Source organism: Uranotaenia lowii, chromosome 1 (genome assembly GCF_029784155.1).
Source record: "Uranotaenia lowii strain MFRU-FL chromosome 1, ASM2978415v1, whole genome shotgun sequence".
NCBI classification, from domain to species: Eukaryota; Metazoa; Arthropoda; class Insecta; order Diptera; family Culicidae; genus Uranotaenia; species Uranotaenia lowii.
Genome location: NC_073691.1, coordinates 90,081,011 through 90,104,750, shown reverse-complemented (window position 1 = coordinate 90,104,750; position 23,740 = coordinate 90,081,011). Strand labels below are relative to the sequence as shown.

General features: G+C 40.2%; 3 protein-coding genes and 1 long non-coding RNA gene across 5 annotated transcripts in view; 3 read left to right on the top strand and 1 right to left on the bottom strand.

The window, feature by feature from the left end:
• Positions 1–3,992: 3,992 nt before the first annotated feature.
• Positions 3,993–4,495, top strand: LOC129739229 (uncharacterized). The gene is made up of 2 exons (XM_055730654.1): positions 3,993–4,117; positions 4,189–4,495. Exons 1-2 carry the CDS (start codon positions 4,068–4,070, stop codon positions 4,448–4,450), a joined length of 312 nt encoding a protein of 103 aa, XP_055586629.1. The 5' UTR covers positions 3,993–4,067; the 3' UTR covers positions 4,451–4,495.
• Positions 4,496–7,056: 2,561 nt separating this feature from the next.
• Positions 7,057–8,233, top strand: LOC129739227 (uncharacterized). The gene is made up of 4 exons (XM_055730653.1): positions 7,057–7,236; positions 7,362–7,418; positions 7,775–7,956; positions 8,022–8,233. The coding sequence occupies exons 1-4, from the start codon at positions 7,141–7,143 to the stop codon at positions 8,029–8,031; spliced, it is 345 nt and encodes a 114-aa protein (XP_055586628.1). The 5' UTR covers positions 7,057–7,140; the 3' UTR covers positions 8,032–8,233.
• Positions 8,234–8,794: 561 nt separating this feature from the next.
• The window catches only part of LOC129739224 (uncharacterized), an 84,584-nt gene continuing 69,638 nt past the window's right edge, over positions 8,795–23,740 (top strand). The window contains exons 1-2 of one of the 2 annotated variants that reach the window (XM_055730650.1): positions 8,795–9,593; positions 9,658–9,855. In XM_055730650.1, coding sequence (XP_055586625.1) covers positions 9,094–9,593; positions 9,658–9,855 — 698 coding nt within the window. In that variant the 5' untranslated portion in view covers positions 8,795–9,093. The remainder of the gene's footprint in view (positions 9,594–9,657; positions 9,856–23,740) is intronic. The other variant, XM_055730649.1, reaches the window with a different exon arrangement.
• On the bottom strand, positions 10,676–11,474 carry LOC129739230 (uncharacterized). The gene is made up of 2 exons (XR_008735771.1): positions 11,188–11,474; positions 10,676–11,088 (listed from the first exon to the last, which is right to left on the bottom strand). It is a non-coding gene; the product is annotated as an uncharacterized LOC129739230 (long non-coding RNA).

Below are 23,740 nucleotides of genomic sequence, written 5' to 3'. Positions count from 1 at the left end.
GGTTTTTCATTCCGTCACCGAATTGGGTTGCCATTTTCTGCTGTTTATTTGAAAGTCAGTCCCAATATCCGGCACGTATTTGCTTCCGTACGATCCAGCCACCTGGGAATGTAGTATATCTAAAAAAAAGGATTGAATTTTAATATTTTTTTATAATTCAATACCAAACTAATAGGCTTTGTAATGAGAATTCGTAATATTAAATCATATTGACTAAAATTTGAATATGTAAAATAAAATTCGAACAAAAATTTTTAAATTATTTAATAAAAATCTAAAATTAACATCTTAACTGAAAGTTAAAATTGGAAATATGTTTTTAACAAATAATAATAAAGCATTTGTTTTAACGTTTTTTTAAGCTACCTTTTGAAAATTTCCGCTGATGAGCCCACAAAGAAACGGCTACAACCCAAGAGCCGGCAGCCGGTGTCGGCGGATCAACTGTAACACTTCGTTGACCACATTCTGTCGTATAGGGGCTTGCAAGAAACACGGCGACAATAGACTCTTGTCCTCTAGAGCTTCATTTCGATCAGGGGAATACTAACCGGTCGGGGCATCGAGCTCTTAAATGAAAATAAAATTGATTAGTATTATAGCGGTTCGAAATAATTTTATAATATCTCGTACCTTCCGATGGCTATCATAGCATATCTAGGCGTTTTCAGGCTCTATAACCACCTTCTAATATAATCGATGACTTCTTCCGGATGCGATTATGGAAACACCCGGATGCAGCAACTGTGTGCACAATATCCCTGGAATCGAATAGTAAAGTCAACAATAATGCTATATTATTAGAATACATACCTTTTATTTATTATTTATTTATTATTTATTTTTTCCTCGGACAGGGAAAGCCCGCTGGAGTTAAGCTTCTCTCAAGCCTCTTCTCCAACAGGCACAAAACCCTGTCAAAACAATTTTAACAATTCGTTTACAATATTAGGTATTCCAAAATATGTATGAGCACTCCAGTGAGCGAGATACTGCTCTGTGAAGGAGTGCTTGGCACTTTTCATTTGCTATTTCACAATTTTATACAATATAATAAATAGGGTGTTACACTTGTATTATACATATTCGTAGCTTTTTGTGGCTGCTGCGGTGGTGCGTTTCTGATGGGAGGTGGCGGGTGGCGGGTGGGTGGCGGTGGTTTGGAGCGGCGTTTGGGCGGCGGTGGGCTAGGTGGAGGGGCGAGAGCGAAAAGATGATATTAATAAGACGTGTGGCACAAATAATTTTTTAGCGGAGGAAGCGGTTTATGTTCTGCTTGCAGATCGATAACAGTTGCGCTTTGAATCGCGAGGGCGTTGAAGACCGTTTCAGGGTCTCTGGCAGGTTGTTGTAGAGTTTACTGGCAAAGTAGCTGGGTTTCTTTTTCCCGTATTCCGTCCTTACACGGGATAGGCGGAGATGATTTGCGTTTCTGGACAAGCGGTGCGACGCCATTCTCTCGAGGCGCAAATTGTGGTGGGATTCTCTGCTTGTCAGGAGTTTGTGGGTGAACATTAACGTTTGGAATTCCTGGGCACCTCGTATTGGAAGTATCGAGTTGTTCATGCCATATAACAACTCAGAAGGATATAAATAAGGCAACTTGAAGATAGTCTTGAGGACACGGTTTTGCATGGTTTGCAGTTCCCTGAGGCGGCTTTTACATGCTTTGCCCCACAGCGATACTAGGTATTGTAACCTCGAGTGGAAAAGCGCGAAGTAAACGTTTTTCAGCCAGTGCGTAGGAATAAACGCTGATATTTTCCATATTGCACCACAGACCGGAGCGAGTGTTCGTTTCAGTTGCTCTATGTGGGGTGACCAGCATAGAGTATCGTCCAGAAGTAATCCCAGATATTTGAACTGGCGCACTCGTTCAATAATCGTATTACCTATACGGATTAATGGCAGCTGTGGTATGGAGCGACGACCGGAGTTGAACAACATGTACGATGTTTTTGATAGGTTGAGCGAAAGCAGGTTACAATCGAAGTATTGCTGAAGGACTTGCAGGTCATTACCGATCCATTCCACAATCTGGAGGGGGTTGGAGTGACTATATGATATTATGGTGTCATCTGCAAAGAGCCGAACTTTGCCATGTAGGTTCAGTTGTGGAAGATCGTTGATAAAAACTAGAAACATCAGCGGACCTAGGTTACTCCCTTGTGGTACTCCCGTTGTAATGAATTTTTTGCTACTTGAGTGTCCTTTCAGAGACACGAATTGTTGTCGATCTGTTATGTAGCTCTCAATTAACCGATGAGGCTGACCTCGTATGCCATACCAATCCAATTTTTGCAACAGCAAGGCGTGGTCTATTGTGTCGAATGCTTTCCTTAGGTCCAAAAACAGGGCACCGGCGTAGTTACGATTGTCCAGGTCGTCATATACATCTTCCAGGAGTTCAGTAGTTGCTGTTAGTGTACTGCATCCTTTTCGGAATCCATACTGGCGCGGGCTTATAAGGTCGTATCTCGATAAGTACTCACTTATCCTGGTGACGAGAAGTTTTTCCAGGATTTTGTTCAATACTGAGAGCGTTGAGATTGGACGGTAGTTTGAAACGTCTGAGCTGTCTCCGGACTTGAAAATAGGAGTTACTCGGGCTAGCTTCAATGCGTCGGGATAAACTCCGGTTCCGACTATTTCATTAAAGATATCTGTCAGGATATCGGAGAGCGCCAAGTGATGTGTTTTTAGTGTGTCCACGGTAATATTGTCAGCACCAGGAGATTTGTTGGAATCTAAGTTGCTGATTTCTAACAGTACCTCTGAGACGGTTGCCGGTCTCAAAAACAAGGAAGGCGATGGTTGCGAACGAAGTGAATTGTACTGTTGAATGTCTCGATTGCTTGCGATGTTAGCAGCCAATTGGGGACCAATATTGCAGAAGTAGTCGTTGATGCTGTTTGAAACTTGTGCTGGATCCACCTGAACTTCATTTCCAATCTTGAGCGTAACATTATCGTGCGATTTGGACTTGCGGCCGAGGGCTTCGTTCAAGAATTTCCAGGATTGCTTTGGCGATGCTGTTTGCAGAAGTCGAAGAAAGTATGACCGTTTACAATGACTTTTTAGCTTTGCCAGTCTTCCGGAGATGTCTTTTAGAAGATGCTTAGAGTGTTCGTCCGCAGGGTGACGCTTGCAATGCTTCCAAATCTTGTCTTTCGTTGACATTAGTTTCCAGACGTCGAATGTCATCCACGGGCAGTTCCTCTTCACCTTTGCTCTTATTGTTATTGTTTTTGTGGCACGATTTCGGATCTCGTTGTATTTGTCGGCTATGAGTTTGATCTTTTCGTTAGCGCATGTTGTCGACGGAATGTTCTGCAACGCTTCTGCGAATTCTGCGTTTAGTTGGTGGTGGTTGACGATGCTCTTACTTAAGAATTGGACATCTTTGTTGGTACTGCTCGACAGCGTGGTAACAATCATGTTGTGGTCGCTTATATCCGTGCAGATTGTCTCATTCATTGTTGAAGCGATGATGCTCTGTGAACATACAACATGGTCGAGTATATTCCCACTGGCTGGCCGCGTGACCTCGTTGTTGACAACAAACAAGTTGCGTGATTCCAAAGTCCTGAGATACTCGCCGACTATGTTGCTCGACAGGTTAACTGGCACGTTTGTATCACCCAGGAGGATTGAGTTGGGGTGCTTACTATTACGGGACAACTTGCTTTCAAGCTTCTCGACAAAGTTGGCAAAGCGGAATGCAGGAGGACGGTAAACAGCATGTAGCGATAGTGGCCCTTTACCCAAGCGAAGACGAAGTCGTATGTACACTCAGAAATGAAAAAAATATCAAATTTATTTTTATATAGTTATCCTGTTATTTTTAGCCGATTAATAAGTTCAGTCATTAAAAAATAAGTATCGCGATATTATATTTTATGCATTGGAAATATTTCTCCGTGAGAATCATCCAGTGCATAAAATTTAGAACCGAAACATTTCAAGCTGTCACTTTTTTCTTCTTTTTTTGGCGGTTGATGTTTGTTGCTGTTATTCAGAAGTCGAAAAATTTATCGTAATCTCCGGTACCACTGGTGGCACCAATAATGTTTTCGGGACTATTTTATCAAGCAGAACCATGCTCGAGAATGGAAATGTAAGTACCACTGCCATACGGTGTCTGATAAAACTTAAAAAATTGTTTTTTTTTTTTTCATTCATTTACAGATTGAATTGTCTGGAAATGTTGCTGCAGCAGTTCCGGTGTGTTGGCCATTCCGCTCGAGCAGCTCGGAATTTTTTTGACTGGGACAAACGACCGGGTGATGGGTTCGTACAATCAAACCCACAGGAGGTGTCCATTGCCCGGAATGATATTCCGCTGATGATTTCACGATCACTAGCAGAACTTCTTCGAGAATGTCCGCCAGTCTTTCGGGTGATTCAATCGGTTCGCTCGGTGGCGGAGTTACGTTACGGGTACATCTAGGAACAGTAAGCATCACTGCAATTTCATTGTTTTGGATTATGCTGGAGCAGCTTCGTCTAGAGTGAATTCTGTTTTATTTTTTAAGTTTGAATTTAATTTTGTTTTTATTTTGGGCTTAAAATAAAGAACATTTTAAAACTTTTTATCTCTTTATATTTATGTGTTCCGAAAATTTTTCATTTTGGTGCAATAATTATTCATAGGACTGCTATAACCGCAGCTGAATTACTTTTTACGACCACCAGATGTCACTGTTGTCCATTTCTCAATGCATAAATTTTAATCGCAGAAATATTTCTCAGTGAGAAATATCCCAGTAATTACACCATGAGAAATATCCTTGTGCGTAAAGAGGGAGAAACGTGAAAATACCTAAAAAGTAATCGTTTGATATTTTATTTATTTCTGAGTGTAGTGAAATCCATCATCTTCTTCTATTTCCTCAGTATCAACGTTCAGGTCACTACGTGCATATACGGCTAGTCCCCCATGCGATGTTTCACGGCAGGAAAATATTCCATCGAATCCGTTTAGGGTGAACATTTGTGAATCTCCAGATTTAATCCATGTTTCGCTCACCACAATTATGTCAATGTTACTCGAACAGCGATCTACAAAATCTTTGAGTGTATCAAACTTTTCAGGATTGTTCATCCCGCGAATATTCCATTGTAATAATTTTAAACCGTGACTGTATGTTAAATTATATTTATTTACTAAAAAATCATCTACACATTCATACATAAAGTTTTTATTAATGTTATCGTTTGGAGCCATTGTGGTAGAAAAAAAAAGCTGTGTACTATGACAATATTAATCTTTAACGACGCTTATTAGGAGGCTCGAGGACGGGTGACGACTGTAGCGAAATATCCAAGTTGGAGGTTTCAAGAGACCGTTTCGACTTTGGTGGTTCTAGTTTCCGCAAGTCCTCTCTGGCACGAACAATCTCCACTTTAGAATCAGACCGACGTTTGGTGAGAATAGCTCCATCCCTACCTGGCCAGACAAACTGAAGCCCAAGTTGTTCCTGTGCTCCGCGTACTTCCCGCAGCAGGTCCAATCCTTGTGAGGTCAACTCGTCGCGAATAACTACTCTTCCGGTAGATTTGGCGTAAGAATTTCCAAGTTCTGATGAGTTCAGTGGGCCACGCAGTTTTTTTTTTGCGAAAAGTTGTTCCTTCGATGTTTCTTCTTTGAAGACAACTTTGATAGGCGGGTGCTTACCGTCTGGCTTTGTTGGATGAAGCCGTTTTGCTTCGGCAATTGCACCATTTGGAAGGTCACAACCTAGTACTGTGGCTATGTTTGCGACGACGTTCCCTGTGACTTCGTTTTCTAAACAAGGGACACCCAGAATCATAGCATTTTTGCTGAGAGCCTGCCGATTAAGACGATCCACTTCCTTCTCGAGTTTTTTAACATCTCCGCGTAGTTGTGTTTGTTCGTCTTGGACGTCTCTTACTTCGCTCCGAAGAACGCTCTGATCGACTTTCATCTGCCTAAATTCGTCGACGAAGCTATCGAATTTTTCCGCTAGGAAATCTTGGCTTTTTTCGATTTCAACCACAGTTTCTTTCAATTTTTCTTGCGTCGCGATATTGACGAGTTTGAGCTCCCTCATTTCATTTTGGGTCGCGAAGTTACACTCCTTAAGGTCACGCATTTCGTTTAGCATCTTCTTCATCTCGTTGACGATACGGTCCTCGGCAACTTTGTTCCCCCGCATCCGAAAGTACATTGCTTGGCAATCGCTTGTGCAGTAGTAGTCGGCGTTTTGCATTTTTTTGACTGCATTCCCCCGGATGTTCTTGCATCGAAAATGCGCACTTTTATGACATTGGAGACACTCTATTACTTTGTTCGGATCGGTTTCCACTTTTTCGCATACAACGCAAATTATTTCGTCTAGATCCATTCCGAGTTAAGGGTTGTTAACTGTTTTGTGTGAAATATTTCACGAACAGAAGCGGATGAAATGTTTCACGACGACTTGACGCGACGCTTCACGACTGTTTACAATAACAATGAGCAAGGTGAAAGAGGAAAAAAGTAAAATGGATAATTCAAACGTTTTCACCTGAATCCAACGACGATTTGATTTCGATGATTTCCTGCCGTAAGTACCAACACTCGAGATTTCCAATTTTGTTTTATGTCAGCACCAGCACCACTATTTGTTTCAACATCCGTTTCAATGTTTTTGTTGGGATTTCCCAGAGAAATACGATGAAGACGGTGGAGCAATTTTGCAGACAAACTTTCTGATTTTCTTCTTCTTATTCATTCAATTCTACTCTTTTGTGAGGTATTTATGATGATTTCGATTAAAAAACGCTGAAACAATTAAATCTTCGTGACACCTGTAGCGATATTTAACAACTTGTTAGCTTTGACATCCCCGTCGAAAGCTTTCCAACAACAGCAAACTTTTTATACAGAGCATGACTAATCGAATTATAGTTCATATCTGTATATTGGCGACCCAAAACTACCCAAAATTGAATGGGGGATATACAATTTTTGAACAACAACAAACTAGTTATGACGAATGTGTAATCGTTACACATTTTTTATATAATCCAATTTTTCCGTGTAGTCGATTTTTAAACACAACACAATTTTACGGCTCACTTTTTTCACTGTTTTTGCTTGGCTGATGGATGGCTCGTCTGGAGGAAGTGTCCTAAATGGCCGTAAGAGCAACATTTCGCAGCTGGTTTCCTTGCAGATTCCTTTGGCCTTTGTCGTCACAAACGGAAACTTTACGTAACTTTCCGCCAAAGGTGAAAAAGAAAAACTATTTATAAAAAGCGAGACAAAAAACGGTTGACAGCTGAAGTTCTCCCGTGATACAGGGCGATTGTTCGATCACCTGTGCGTTCGTCCCCCTTGAATTTATATATTCCAGATAGCGTCGAGGAACCATCATGAGCTGCAGAACGTATGGTCAGGGGATCAAGTCCAGGTCAGGCAAATAAAAAATTTGTACGATATAAACTTGAATTTGGCAGCAAAAAAAGCATTTCTTTGAAATAATCTTATTATTATTATTTTTGGGAATGAATAAACCAATTGGTTTAAAATACAAAAATAATAATAATCTTATTTTTATTCAACTGACGGAAAATGAGAGCCTTATAGTTGGATTTTTTTTGGGTCATCGCTAATGCGCCTTCGCTAGAAACGAGTAAAAACTATTTCTAAAAGATACGGTTAATCTTCCAAGAAACTAAATGAGTAATTTTGCAACGCGCCGAAAAGATAAAATATTATTCCTGAAAGATAAAATTAATCATCATGAAATAAAATTAATTATTTTAGCAACGCACCCCAAGTTTTTCTGCTGTCAAATCACACGTGGCCCAATTTGTGCCGGAAAAAATCATCTCCCGGCACAGTTCTCGCGAAAATTACCCTTTGTTGGTCGATCTGATAGGCAATAGCACCGGTTCCGACGTAGCAAGGGAACAGTGGCCGACAGCGCCGGTTCCGGTTGTGCGAGGGTGAGTACACCGACTATTTATTAATAATAACTATTTTTTTCTCAAATAGAATTATTTTATTTCAGGCGCAGGTAGACGGGTGCCTCAGGCCTGCCGTCTAAGGCAAAGGTGGAGGATACGTTGCTGGATGTTCGAGAAAAAAAAGCAAAAGAGCAGGAGTAAAAGGCGTCTCATGGAGCGGACAAAAATTTTAGGGCGGCTCCCCAAGAAGAAAGCGAGGGAATTGGAGCTGGAGACCAAAACCTGGCAGAAGCGCTCGGAAACGTGAAACTTCGTGTCTGTTATTTGTGAAAAACAATATGGTTTAAAAATGTTGATTAAATAAACAGTTGTAAAAAAATTCCTTATTTTTTTATTTGATCGTAGTAAGCTACCTTTTATTATTTTTAATAGTAAAAAGATCTTTAGAAGATCAGCTGTAGCGTTAGCAAATCGTGCAAATGAAGATAAAATAACGATAAAATCTATCTTTTAGCTACGATTCGAATAAAGAAAAAAGCAAAAAAATGAATGGTTACTCTACTTAACGACCCGTTCGCTGTATCGTAAAGTGCGTCCAAACGATTCCATGTCATGAAAAAAAGACTAGCTTAATCGTACATTAATAATCCAAAACTATAAAGCTAATCTTTCGTGTGTCTGTGGAAGAAGATAAGTGAAATCGTTAATGTATAATACTGATTTATGCGGGTATCAATATAATCAAAACCGAATAATTCGAAAGATTCAAAGAATGGTTTTTCGCTATGCGGGTTTCTTCTCAGGGCGACTCCGTCCGTTTTTCGAGCGAACCTAGGTTGCCTCTAGAGCAATAAATGAGCACGATGGCAGCAGTTAGAGCGAACCTAGGTTGCCTCTGGATTGCCTCCAGGTGAAAAAAATACGGTATTAGTTTCCCCCTTCCCTTGTCTATTTCAACTCCGAGAGACAAGATAAGGATAACAAATTTGTTTCGGCCTAATTGTTCCAATCCAATCGACCTTATCTCACCCACATATAAAATGAATAAAAATAAATGGGCCTTAATTGGGAAGACAATTGCTCATAGCACGAACACGAAGAAGAAGGAAGAATAGAGGTAGCTGCTTTCAAGTCATATTTCTGATTAGTTTAGTCTTTCAACCTCTGTCTATCGAAATGGCTGGGGATGATGTTGTGGATGATATTTTGCGACCACTCTCGCAAGAAGATTTGATACTTTTAAAGGAGATCTACAGAAAACATCTACCTGAATCGATTCCATTTTTCTTCGTAATGGAGAATCAATTACGGTGGCTCACAAAAATGGAACAAATGGAAGCTGACGAAATGTCTAAATTGAGTGCCCGAGCCTTTCTGAGATATTACGTGCCACGAAATGGGAAGCTGGAGAATGGTACATTTGTAGCCATTACGGATAACGAAGATCCCTGTGTATATTTTCATTCTCTACAAGAGGATTGCAATCAGCTTATCATTTATCTTAGTGAGACAAAACTCATTTGTTGGAGAAGTTGTCCCGTTTTTTGTGGTATTAGTGATAACCATTTCAGAGTGCTGGAACAAGTTATCAATCAAAAGATGGGTAAGCTCACTGTGCTTTCCGATTGTTCCTACTTCACGTTAGATAAAAACATAGCAGCCCAGTTTGAATTCAAGTTAGTAAAACTATCATAATACTTTTTTGCAAAGCTCAAATGATACATGATAATTCAATTTTAGCGTTCCAGATGACGTCGTTTTGAAAGAAATCGATACTAGCTATGCTGAGTTTATGAATGAGCACTGGCCCCATCGATATCTACATTCCTCCAAATATATTCGGTTTCTGATTCAGTTCAATGGTGGTTTGGGCTTATTTGACAAATCCACTGGAGATTTGATTGGCTGGGTATTGAAGAACGAATTTGCAGGAGTTGGGTAAGCTTTGAATAAAGTAGGCGTTTAAAAAAAGACTTTTGGATGGTGGTATGAAAAAGAAAGGTAGTAATATAAGTTTACTAACAAAACAATTCGGCGACCCTTTGAATGATTTTCCGGCACTCAACCAGAACATTCAAAATTACGGATTACTGCATGCGAGTAAAGTCTGCTTCATTTAATATTGGAACACAAACAACACGTGGAACACGTGTAGTTCAGTCATTTATTGTTTATTGTTTATTGTATAAAAATCAACGGATCAAATTTAGATCCTAATGATATCTTAATTATAGGTTAAATATAAAAATTAACGTAAATCTACAATTCTCTTGATTTGTTCAATATCCCAATTAATGCGGATCATTGTTGACCGAAAAATTTCGCGCGTAGGGCTGCGTTTAATATCAAAAATTGAGGTCTCAACGTTTCACGTGCATCTGTCAAGTCAGCTGATTGTACCGATTGCACATACACGCAGAAAAATATATTGTGAAAATAATCAAATTTCGACCAAAAATAATAAAATTTTTGGTTGGGAAAAAGCACAAATATATTTTTGGCAACTCTGACAAAAAATATCGATTTGGTTTAAACTTATCGTTTAATGGAAATTAAAATACACCCTTTTTAAAAGTGATCCATAATTGATTTCAAAATAATAAAATTCTGCATAAAGATTACAACACAAATCAGGTTAAAAAATAACAAGATTGTGATGTTTGAAATTATTTTTTTTTATTTGGAATGAAATTATTGTATGTTTATTTATATCTACTCGCATTTCGGATTCGGAATTCTATTATTAAAAAAAAATAAGCATGTTTAAAAGGTTTGTATTGAATTTCTCAAAATTATTTAATTATTCTCGATCGGTAGACGGTAGAGTTGTTTAGGAACGGCCTGGATCTGAGCCAAACCAGCATATTACGCCGACGGACGGGCACGACTGCGACTGAACCACGAGCTTCTTTGGGCAGACGAACATCCTAACGGCTGTCATCGGGATGGCCGTGGTCGGTCTGCTCTTCGCCTTGGTGGTGGTGATGTTCATCGTGAACCAGATGCGCGGAATAGAGACGAAGGTATCGTCCTGGACGAGCCGAAGCGTTCCCCGACGGCCAACACCTACGCCAACCGGGAGCCTAACTTGATCGAACCCAGTAGCTCGATCGCCACCAGTTGAGCAGCAGTGGGTGGAAAAGGAAGGCGGAACGTTTTGGGTCGAAGTATCTGGAACAGAAATAAAAAAGTTGATGAAATGAAATGAAATGATGTTCCCCCAGCCGTTTTAGAGCAGTTTTCGGGCTAGTTTGAAACTTTGCAACCTACCTTTAAAGCTGCTTTCCGTGTCCGTAAATTTTCCGCTGTTGTGTTTCGGATGCGCTGAAAACTTTTTTCTTTCTTTTTTTTTAAGTTATCGTTTTTGAGTTACACGCTTATCGAATAAACCTAATATTGGATTTCAAATAAACCAAATTTTAATTTTATGCAATAAAAAATGAGCGTGTAAAAATAACAAAATTTTTCGTTTATCTATATTCCAAATCTTTGTGAAAGTTATCGAAAAATCTGCTTTTAAAAAACAAAATAAAATAACAAAACGTTTTGTTGGAACCACTCCCCATTCTTTTTCTGCGTGTATACAAATTCAATTATGAGCATACTATAAAATCTTTCGCCTGTGCAACACTGGCGGAAGATTTTAACGACATTTGCTTGTGAGTATTTGTGGTCCAAGCAGGCCTGAAAATAACTTATACCGTATTCGTTTTCACCACCCGAAAGTTTTGCACCATCCATGCTGAAAACGAGCATGAATCGAGTTTTGCACTCACCTTTGTAGGTGTGCGTGAAATCGGCAGTGTCAACAAAAAACATCAAGCTGTCAAAAATCCATTACAGCTGGTATTTTGTTTTCGTTTTACTTCGAAAATTGAAATGAAATTTACTTTAGTTGATCATTGTCTTTTTAACAATATGGAAATTTTAGCATGAATTTATGTATTATGTTGAATTGTTAAGATTTCAGATTTATTTTGCTTAGTAGATTCGTCTCTGGCTCTGATGAACTGCAATACCGGCTGATTCTGGGCGGTCTATGTTTGCTGCTGCTAGACTGCAGTTACCCCAGCTTGAAGGTTCCGGTATTTTGAACGTTTATTTCTCGCAAATCTCATCTTCGTTCGAGTACCTATTTCCATTTAAGAAGATAATAAAAAAAAAAATTCTTGGAACTCGGATCGCGGAAGTCGGGGAAGAAAATTTTGCTAACAGACCGAAACGAACGAAATTCAAGCTCCCAATGCGGCTGTAGTATCGAACTACCGTTTTTGAAGGGCAACGGGTGGGAATCCGGGACTTGGCGCAACCGAGCATCGTCACCCTAAGGCACAGCTCGAAGCTGGCTGGTAGCAGAGTAGCTTCGATGCAGCTGAACGCTTCTTGCTGTGAAGACCAACTTATAGGACCCTCCCGAACAAGAATACTTTTCGGTTTGGGCGATTCCGCCAGATCTTTGGGTTGGCCTTTTTGCACTCTGATTTGCTGCTCTTTTTCGGCATCGCCTGGAACCGATTGCAGCAATCCTTCTGGGCACATTTCTTCTTGGGAGCATTGTTTGCTTTGGAACGTGCCATCCAGGTGAAATTCTCCGCCTCTGTTGGAAACGACACTGGTATTGAATCCGGAACAAGTTTCCGTTCTTCGGGATAAAAAGAGAAAAAAACAGCTCGAACGCAATTTTTGCGGTATAGAAATAAACCAACCAGCTGATATTTGTTTACATCGGGAAGCACGTGTTTTCCAAATTCATGATAGTATTGGTGAGAGCGCAAGCAACACCAAATATTTTCAGAGTGTTCCACCGTCCACTTTATGGTGCACTACCAGTGCACTACTTATCGTGAAAACGAGCATGAAAACGATAAAAAGTGCACTACCGGTAGTGCACCGGTGCACCACCACTTGAAAACGAATTCTCTATTAGATTTTTCAACGGCCATTTTGTTACCAGACTTTTCAAGAACAGCATCGTGTAGTAAGTAAAAACTTGAATAATTGCTTGTAAAACTTATTGATTAACTTGAATAATTTGTATTTCAGATACCGAAAAAAACAAGACTTAAGCGAAGAAAAAGCAGGATGCAGATAATTAAGAGGTTCGGATTATCAGCGGTTGCGAATCATGTGGAATATTATGTCACGGGTGGTTGCGAGACGAAATTAATAAATCAGCGTGATTGTTGTACCAACAGCGGATGCGTAGCTCTAAATTAAAATCTACCCCGCACAAATCAATGGTGCTACTTGATCAAGGAAGAGTCGATTTTAAGGCATGCAGCTGCTTACAAATAGATAATCTGTAGACAGGCCAGTCAGTGAAACCAAGTTTGTGATACAATTTAGAATATATATACCATATTTCCCTAATATGTAATAAAAATGGTTTAAACTAAATCTTTTCCACTATTTTTTTTATTTGGAACCCCATAAAATGCATGTTTTCAATACCACCTATACATACGCATACTTTTAATGTACACTCACACATAAACACAAATCAAACACACCAATACAATCAAACCCTGACAGATGTCAACGAGAGCTGTCATTCTGAATCGGGAATATCATTTCTACTGTATCGGTTGGGCCATTTTCCACTAGAAAACAATGGAACGGCTAGTAGGCGGCCAGTAGGAATCCTACTAATCTTTCTAGTGGTCCTACTAATCTTTTCCGTCAAAGGGATGTTTCTACGGAAAACATTTCTGGGAACGCCAAAGTCAAAGTACTCCGAAAAACGGTTGAAGGTTTTTAGGATGCCTATAAGAGCGCTGTTAGCCCCATAGTTATTCAGCCGAACAGGAACGTAGAGTTGCAGATTCTGGTTTCTTAATCCTCGCGGTCGCACGTTGAGAGGGATAGCTTCCAGCAGCACGGGACAGTCAATCCTCGATGTGAGAAGATCCGCAACAACCAAAGCACGTGTGGCGTTTCTTCGGACTTGAAGCGTGTCTAAGTCTATCAGCTGGCAACGATTCTCATAACTGGGCAAACGAAAAGGATCTTGCCAGTTCAGGTGTCGAAGGGCATATCACAAGAAGCGCCGCTGTATAGCCTCGATTCGTTCAACTCCATTTTGGTAGAAAGGGCACCAGACAGCAGAAGCATACTCAAGAACGGAGCGAACTATGCTACAATATAAGCTTTTTAAGCAGTACACATCTTTAAATTCTCTAGCCACGCGAAACAAGAAACCAAGATTTCTGGAGGCTTTGTCTACCACGTAGTTCGTGTGAGTCTTAAACTCAAGCCGTTGATCGAGAATAATACCCAGATCATTGATTTGGTCAACCCGGGAGATTATTTCATCCCCGAGAATGTACTCAGCATAAAGAGGGTGTCGCTTGCGAGAAAAAGTTATGATCGAGCATTTATTGCGATTTAGCGGCAGGCAGTTGTTGTCGCACCAGTCAGCAAAAATGTTGAACTGCCGTTGCAGGAAATCGATATCGTCTTTACCATTGATGGTGTGATATAGTTTCAGATCATCGGTATAAGCTAGTTTTGGACCATCGAGAAGCGAGAGAACATCATTAAAATAGATGACGAAAATTATCGGTCCTAAATGGCTTCCTTGTGGCACTCCGGAAGAGCCGAGAAACTGTCTCGAGAAGGATTCTCCAGTATGAACGGACAATTTTCGTCCCGTTAAGTAACTCCGAAACCACTCCAGTAAAGATCCACAGAAGCCCAAGCGACCTAGCTTTGCGAGAGCAATCTCGTGGTTCACTTTATCAAATGCAGCAGACAAATCTGTATAAATAGCATCGGTTTGGGTCTTCATGGCAAAGCTTTGTAACGGGTACATCAAGTCGAAACAATTTATTTATAATGTGCTCAAGAAACTTAAAAACATTTAGACATTTCATTCATTTTAATTACTTAAATAAATAAGCCTTATCTTAAAGTAACAATAATCATTTCAACAACAACATCGTTTCAAATACATATGCCAATAGAAATTTCGCCTGAATTAAAATAACCAAAGACAAGAACGAAACAAACACCCATTACCATATGAAGCATCACCCCAAATGAACAATCATCAAATCAATCATTGATATCACATCTGAGTGACCGACACAATTCTGGCGGAGAGCACGTGACTCTAGATGCTACCTTCTGTAGGCCACCGACCACATTCTTATTTTGGCGTCAGGTGAATGACCTCTTTCGGGGGCCTTTGTGCACTTGTTTTGGGGAAGCAAAAGTTGGGTCTCTATTATTCGGGTCCAGAAGGGGAAGACGAGGACTACTCGAAGAATTCGCGAAATGGGATCTAATTGTTTGACTTCGCGGTGCGACTTGTTCGTATCGGGTAGTTCCGGTTGCGAAGTCAAGCTAGATCAGGTCGATCAGCGGACGATTGAGACTCCAAGCTCACTTACGTCCGGTGATTAGTAGAGTCAGGATCAAGTAGCTTTTCTCAACTTAAAGTCGAAAGGTAACTAAAAGTCAGAGTGTGATTCCGCGACCAGGTGTTCTCATATTAAAAGCCCTCTTTTCGCTTTAGTCCGTGTTAGGTGAAACCAAAGGACAGCTTAGGGAAGTGCAGTGCTAAAAAAAGTGCATTCGAATATTAGGTAGGTGGAGACCCAAATGGGCAAAATTTACAACCCGTACCGCCAAAGGCGCAAACCGACATGTATCTAACCCGACCATCAGCCACAGATACACTCACCCACCGCAGCTTCCACCCTAGAAGACGGACATCGGGCCCGTCGCGAACCACCGCGGGGTCCCGCAACAGCAACTCCCACCAGTTTCGCCACCACCACCCAGCCACATTGAAACGCGGCACCACAGCCGTTTACACCACGAGGGGCCGACAGCAAGCGGGTTGGCAGCTGACAGACGTACCAACATTCGCCGAACGATTCACCCAGCCAAACCGAAACCGAATTCGACCAAGCTTCCAGCGGGCCACACTACATAGCTGCGCTTATGCTATGCGGTGACCGGCCGAGCAAAAAAGGTTCTAATCGCCCCGTCTTAGCTACCTGCATAGCTCTCGACCAGCAAACATCCGCCGGGAGAGCGAAAGGTAGCCGCAAAGGAGCGACCGAACGTGACGAGACAAACATAAAGTCCCGCCAACAGCTAGCAGTTCGAGTGAGTACTCATAGTAAACCCACCCATATTCTCTAGCGATTGTTATACCTGGTATGTTTTCACAGCTTTTACCGTCTCTTTTATGCCGTATAAACAAAGTGTTTTTCGCACTTTCTGGCGGAAAAATCGGGTTTTTCGGACTGGCGAGCCGACGAAAGTAGCCTTTTTACCACCCACGCGGTGGAAAAATCGAAAAACCAAATGAAAATCAAATGATTTTCCAAAGCAAAATCGCTAAGTAATTTAGCAACAACCAAGCGTCTCCACCAAAAATGCACTGCTAGATAGAATTTCGAAAGAGGGAAAAATAATTTAGGCCTAAAACAGTATTATGTAGACACTACACGACACACATGAAAATGCAATAAATCTGATTAATTATTGTAAGCGAAAAGCGAATATTTCAACTATGAAAGTCTGATCGGGATATCTGGAAAGGGAGTCACACGCTGTTCGTCGTTCGGGATTTATTTGTTTATTTACTGCGGGGATTGGCCGCGAAACCAATCGATTTCTGTCTTTTCTGATCCAGGTAAGGGGTTTGGTCTTGTCCGATGATTAGCGCCCCTAGCTTGCTTTCGTGACGAACAGCTAACTCCCATTTCCTCGAATTTCTCCCGGGTTTTGTCTCGACTTCGGGGCGGCCTTTAGGGGTCGAAGTACGGATCCCTTTTTAGAGTCCCTTCCGCTTCTTTCCCAAAATTGGGAATCAAAAGGAACTCGCGACCGAGTCTCATCAGCTGGGCAAAACAAGAAAGGGTAGGTGGTCTTCCAAAGTGGCGCTTAAGCCACCTGCTTAAAACCGGAAGCGTGTCGGGCCTCGCGTTATATTTGGCGCCCAACAATACAAGGCATTTTTTTGAATTTGAAGTCACGTAATATTGGAATCAAATTACATTTGTAAAGTATCTTAAAGTAGTCGTGAATCGACGCATTTACTCTCTTCATAGAAATTGGGTTGCTTCAAAAAAGATTTTCGGATATTGCTATTACATTGAAAAATTTTGCATTCATTTGGGTTATTAAAAGTTTTATTATTTCGTTCGTAAAAATACATATTGAATCCATTTTAGATTGTTATTGCTAGATAAGGCCTAAAATTAATTTGTATTTCTTTTCTCACCACATATAATTTATTCTCTTTTTTTGTTTATAATTATACACATAGTAGTCAAACTCTAATACATTTTTTTTCTCCATAAGTTCGTTATTTTTTTTATTTATTTTATTTTTTTTACTCGATTATTAAAAACATTTTCTTTCAATTACAATTTTAATTCATATTTAGTTATATTGGTTTAAAATATCGATTCGTTCTCATAAGTTGTTTCGCCTTCATTTAATAATTTCTGCCGTAATATCTCTCGTCCTCACATTTCTTGATCCGCATACGTCACCGGAACGGTTGTTCCGAAAACCTTTTGAAGATGATCCGTTATTTCCCAAGACCGGAAGATCTAAACGAGGAAGAAGTAAACTATGAATTAGTCATTAGGAATCAAGCAGAGTCGGTGATGAGATTAGATTTGTGCGGCAAGCAAAGGCGTTTGCGAAAATTATTTCATGATGATAGAAAAGAAAAAGCAGACTACGCTTCTGGGGTAAATATTACCGATGAGGCACCCCACATAGAGGGGAGGATTGAAAATCTAAAAAAATCATTAGACAAAAAAGTCGAAGCTAAATATGAATCTAGGGTCCTACATTACTGGATGAGAGTGAATCGTTCAGTTACTCTGAACGAGGAACAAGATTCAATGAAAACTAGTCTACTAGATAAAATAGATAAATTGATAACCGTTTACAGATTAGGAAGTAATTCGGTTGAAAAAGAACCAGAGAAAAACCAGGAGGAAACTGAGGGGGCAACAGGTCCACTTAATAAAGAATCGATGACGAAAGCGTGGAGGCCTCGGGAACAACATCAGGTTGAGCATCCTTGGGAACTCAAACAGCACCATGACTCAGGGCCAAAGGATCACATCAACACCAGAACAGGTACAAAGAAAAAACTCATAGAGCAACCAGGAGGGGAAATACTTACACGTCAAGAATTTGACCAGATGTGGCAGGTAAATAGCAGGAAACTGCAAGAATCATTCGAGCGGGAAGTACACTCCTTAAAGAAAAGTCTTGAGGAGAAAGACGAGCTTATTTCTCATTTGTACAAAGTAAATGCAGAGAAAGCTCATCGAAGCGCACATAAAACCCGCCAACCAAATCATGGGTCAGGGTCGGAATCCGAAAGTGAAACTTTTGGGGTACATACAAGGCCACCAAACAGACCGTGGGTCAGAAGTCAATCGTCAGATAGTTCATTGGATAGGAACAGCGCTAGAAACTACCGAACTCCTTTCCAACAAACCAGACGTAGTTTAGAGTCGTCAGGATCCGCTTTGCTCAGAGACGAGCATGCCTACTCCGCTTACAGATACCGCCGAGAACATATTGGTAGGGTCGAGAAGTGGAAACTTCGTTTCAACGGAGATGCAAAAGCGATGTCGGTTGAAAATTTTTTGTATAAAATCAATAAACTGGCAGAAAGAGAGGGCGTTCCAAAGCAGTCAGTTCTTAGAGACTTCCATATGCTGTTGGAAGGCACAGCAGCAGACTGGTTTTTCACTTATGTGGACGATCTGAACACATGGGAAGTTTTCCAACAGAAAATAACTCACCGTTTTGGTAATCCAAATATGGATAAAGGAATTAAAGATAAAATTCAAGATCGGAAACAACTCAGAGGGGAGACTTTCGTGGCTTTCGTTTCAGAAATCGAGAAGTTGGAACGGATGCTATCCCGACCACTCTCGAGGAGGGAAAAATTCGAGACAATCTGGAAAAACATGCGTCCGCAGTACCTTTCCAGACTTTCGACTATTCGAGTCAAGGATCTAGATCAGGGATGAGCAACCCGCGGCCCGCATGTGGCCCGCAAGACCCTTTTGTGCGGCCCGCGAAGCTTTTTCCAAATTTAATTTAATTTTTTTCTACAATGAAATCTTAAGAAAATTTATTTGACTTGATGAAATATGCACTTTTGTGCATTTGCCTCACAATCATTCAATTGATAACATTTTTCTGGAATTTTAAGCATTTATTATGTTCCGTTCAAGGCATAAATGCAATATTGTTTTTTCTCATAACGTAATATTGTAGTTTTCTTTTTATTCATGACACATTTATCCAAATGACTCCTACCACTTTGAAAAGCCAAATCGATTAAAGTGAGTCGGAAGAGCAGCCAAAAATCGGATGCTACTAATGATCAAAGGAATTTCGAGTCCGTTAGTGAAGTCATTATTTTCGATTCAAGCAAAAATAAAGTTGTATGATAAAAGATTCGCTCAGCATTATTGTATGGCAAAACCCCGACAACATTTATCCAGAATGAACCATTTCCCAGATTTTGTTTTACCAGAATGCACCATTTACCAGAAATTTTTCCCCAGGATGGACCATATCCCAGATTTTTTTCACAGAATGGAACATTTTCTAGAATGCCACAAAACCTATTTTTTCTGTATTTTTGTTTTCCTTTCTAGTTTAATATTATTTATTTTTTTTTGAAAATTTCCAAGTTATTCAATTTTTGAACCAGTATTGTATTTTGTAAAGATTTGGGTACTTTGATTTTATGCTTACTAGTGTTCCTTTCAAAAATCATTCCAGTAGCCGACTTCTCACGCTGCGAATTTGAATATCATATTGTGAATTTTAATGAAATTTTAAAAAGCTTGGGTGATCGATTTTAATTTTTTTTACCCACATGAATCAGCTGATACCAGGTGCCAAAAAAAAGGTCTTTATAAAAACAATAGACTTCTGAAATTCGGTGATTCTTTGGCGATTTTCTGTGATGCTTTATTTAGAAATTTTGATAGAAAATTAATAACAAACATTTATAACAAGTTATTTCACTTATAATTTGCATTCCACATTACCAAAGTCATAGTATAGCTTTAAAAATCCTATCCTATTCTTATGATATCTACATAAGATAAAAAATTATGAAAGTTTAGAAAAATAAAATTCGAGAATCAAGAATTTAATTTTGAAGATAGTTGTTTAAAAATACTTGAAATGGAACATTTTTCTGTAATTTCGACAACCTTGCTCATCATCTCAATACAATTGTCCAATACAGAACTTCAATTTAAAAAACGGGGTTTTTCCCGTTTATAGGATAAAAAATCTAGGCTTAGAGGTCAAGTTTTTATTGTGGAAAATAATCAATTAACGATTCAACGTTCAACGCTAAGAAGACGGTGATTTATTAAAATATATGTTTTTCACATTCTTATTTATCACTGTGGTAAGCTTCAGAAGATTTTTAAATGAAAGTTATGACGAAAAGTACCATCGGATTTAACAAGACAGTTCGCCAAGAAGTTCAATTACTTAAAAAATTGATATAATTTAAAAATTACATATATTAAGTGATGTACCTTTTCAATATCGGGTATTTAAAAAGTCGTGTCGCATTTCTGTTTATAAACACGTGAATTCGTTTTAGTTTTTCTATTTGAGATTTGTATTTGTCAAAATTTGTAGTTATAAAAAATGACGTGAAGCTCTCCTAATTATAAAAAAAAACTTATTTTAAGTGCGGCCCGCCGACAACATTTCAAATTTAAAGTGGCCCGTTGGTTCAAAAGGTTGCTCACCCCTGATCTAGATCATCTGATGATCTTGAACCATCGAATAGACGCTACCAATCTCCAACTCCAAAGCCATATATCGGAACACCCTAACCGTAGATGGGTCAACAACATTGAAGTAGACGATTACGACGATTATGAGTAGCTGTCAGGCGAACCCTTGCCGGTGAACGCAATTCGAGGACCATCTACACAAACACCTACTTACGGAACAAATCAAACATACAGGGAAAATATGCCAAATCGTTCAAATTTCAGAAACCAGCAAACTCCGCAACATCAGAACAACACTCCGAAACAAGATACAAATCCCCAAAATCAAAGGCAACATTTTAGAAACACTCCATTCAATACGCCTACAGGCAGTCGGGTAGACGATCATACCAGTAATCCACAGTATGTAGATCGAAGGCCTAACGGACGCAGTAAAGAACGACCAGCTCATTCCGCGGGTTGTTGGAACTGTAAAGGCGAGGATCATACCTGGAGACAGTGTTCGGGGCCGCGAGTCATATTTTGTTTTGGATGCGGGAATCTGGGAAGAACATTGAGAACGTGTGAGAGATGCCCAAGGACATCACAGACTCGCACAGTCAATAACATCCAGGGAAACGAGTAGAAGGGTGTGAGCGGGGGATAGCTAACACTCTGCAACCGAAAAGCGTTCCCACTAATCTCAATCCAAGAAACTACGACCCTTTTTCACAAATTTACCATATCAGAATAAATTCAAAAAAATGCCCTCACATCAAAATAAAAGTTTTCGATACTGAAATTGAAGCTCTCCTGGACTCGGGTGCAGGAATCAGTATTTTAAACTCGGTTGAACTTGTAGAAAAATACGGCCTTAAGGTTCAACCAGCGAACTATCAAGTATCCACGGCTGACGGGACTAAATATAAATGTCTGGGCTACATTAACATACCTTTCTCATACAAAGGCCACACAAAAGTTGTGCCCACGATTATCGTTCCGGAAATCTCCAGGAAACTGATCCTAGGGGCAGACTTTTGGGATTCGTTCAAAATTAGACCGATGATCGACTTAGGACACGGCCTCGAAGAGTTAGAAATTACACAGGAACAGGCAGAACCACTTTGCTTTGCGATTGAACCAATTCACAACCTTCCAAAAATAGAGGATCAGGAAGAAGACGATACCTTAGACATACCGATTTATGAGGGACCAACAGACTCGACACCGGACCCGGAGGGGATTGAAACCGAACACGAACTATCTTTCGAGGACAGAAAACGACTCACGAGTATCATCAAAAACTTCGAGTTAACATCAACAGGAAATCTAGGGAAAACCCACCTGATAGAGCATGAGATAATTTTAAAAGAGGGGGCAGTTCTAAAAAATCCACCTATGTACCGATGCTCGCCTTACATGCAGGATGCGATCAAAGCGGAAGTGGAGAGATTTAAAAAATTAGATGCTATTGAAGAATGTTTTAGCGAGTGGACCAATCCTTTGGTTCCAGTCCTAAAAAAGAACGGAAAGGTGAGGGTATGCCTTGACTCTCGGAAGCTTAACAAGTTGACCGTTAAGGACTCCTTTCCTATGAGGAATATGCAGGACATCTTCTGCCGTCTAGGGAAAGCCAAGTTCTTTTCGGTGATTGATTTAAAGGATGCCTACTTCCAAATCCCGTTGAAAGAGAGCAGTAGGAATTTCACCGCCTTTCGAACGCCCGAAGGGGTCTGGAGATTCAAGGTTCTCCCATTCGGAATCCAAAACGCATCCTTTAGCATGCAGCGGCTTATGGCGAGGGCATTAGGTTTCGACTTGGAACCTAACGTCTTCGTCTACCTCGATGACATAGTCATTGCTTCTAGTACGTTCGAAGAACATTTAAAGTTGTTGGAAGAAGTTGCAAAAAGGCTAAGATTCGCGAAACTAACAATTTCATTAGAGAAATCTAGATTCTGCAGAAAACAAGTAGTATATCTAGGTTACTTGCTGAACGAGTCAGGAGTGGCCATAGACACTACTCGCATACAACCAATTCTCGACTACGCGCAACCGAAAAATCAAGAGGACATAAGACGACTTTTAGGATTAGCAGGATTTTACCAAAAATTTATAAAAAATTATAGCAAAATCACTGCACCTATCACCGATCTCCTTTCGAAAGAACACAAAAAGATGACATGGACGAAAGAAGCTGAAGAAGCTTTCAGGGAGCTTAAATCCGTTTTAACATCGGCACCGATTCTAGGGAATCCAGACTTTTCGAAAATCTTCACTATAGAGTCTGATGCGTCCGATAGAGCGGTAGGGGCAGCACTTGTCCAGGAACAAGAGGGATCAACAAGAATTATTTCATATTTTAGTAAAAAACTAAACCGCACACAAAGGCGTTACTCCGCTGTGGAGAAAGAATGCCTTGGGGTGTTATTAGCCATTCAGCATTTCCGCCATTACGTGGAGGGCGTGAAATTCCGGGTTATAACGGACGCTAGGAGCCTTTTATGGCTGTTCAATATGGGTACCGAAACCGGTAATGCCAAATTGCTCCGTTGGGCATTGAGAATTCAGGCCTATGATTTCGATCTGGAATACCGAAAGGGCAAAGCCAACATTACCGCCGACTGTCTTTCGAGATCAATACCAATAGAGTGTATTTCGATAACAGCAATAGACGTTGAACAGGATCAGCTAATGGAACAAATTCGTTTACACCCAAGCAGATACCCAAACTATCGAATTATAGATGGAATTCTCTATCGTTACGTAACGACCAAGTCCAAACTTCAAGACCCTAGATTCGATTGGAAATGTGTCCCTAAAACCGCGGAAATAACTGGAATCATCAAGCTTATACACGAAAAGGCGCATTTCGGCATCGAGAAAACTCTCGCCGCAGTGAAGGAAAAATTCTACTGGGCCAACATGAATAACGACGTAAAAAAATTCTGCCGAGAATGCCTAACCTGCCAGGTGAGCAAGTCAGGCAACTCGAATATAACACCGCCAATGGGATCGCAAAAGCCAGCAGAGCACCCTTGGCAATTCGTTACGTTAGACTACATTGGTCCTCTACC

What these genes read in the sequence shown, in the direction of transcription:
- LOC129739229 (XM_055730654.1), top strand. Translation starts at nt 4,068, where the DNA reads ATGTTTTCGGGACTATTTTATCAAGCAGAACCATGCTCGAGAATGGAA. An exon ending in CCATGCTCGAGAATGGAAAT is followed by an intron (nt 4,118 to 4,188) that starts GTAAGTACCACT and finishes ATTCATTTACAG; the next exon opens with ATTGAATTGTCTGGAAATGT.
- LOC129739227 (XM_055730653.1), top strand. Translation starts at nt 7,141, where the DNA reads ATGGCCGTAAGAGCAACATTTCGCAGCTGGTTTCCTTGCAGATTCCTT. An exon ending in TACGTAACTTTCCGCCAAAG is followed by an intron (nt 7,237 to 7,361) that starts GTGAAAAAGAAA and finishes TATATATTCCAG; the next exon opens with ATAGCGTCGAGGAACCATCA. An exon ending in GGTCAGGGGATCAAGTCCAG is followed by an intron (nt 7,419 to 7,774) that starts GTCAGGCAAATA and finishes TAATTATTTTAG; the next exon opens with CAACGCACCCCAAGTTTTTC.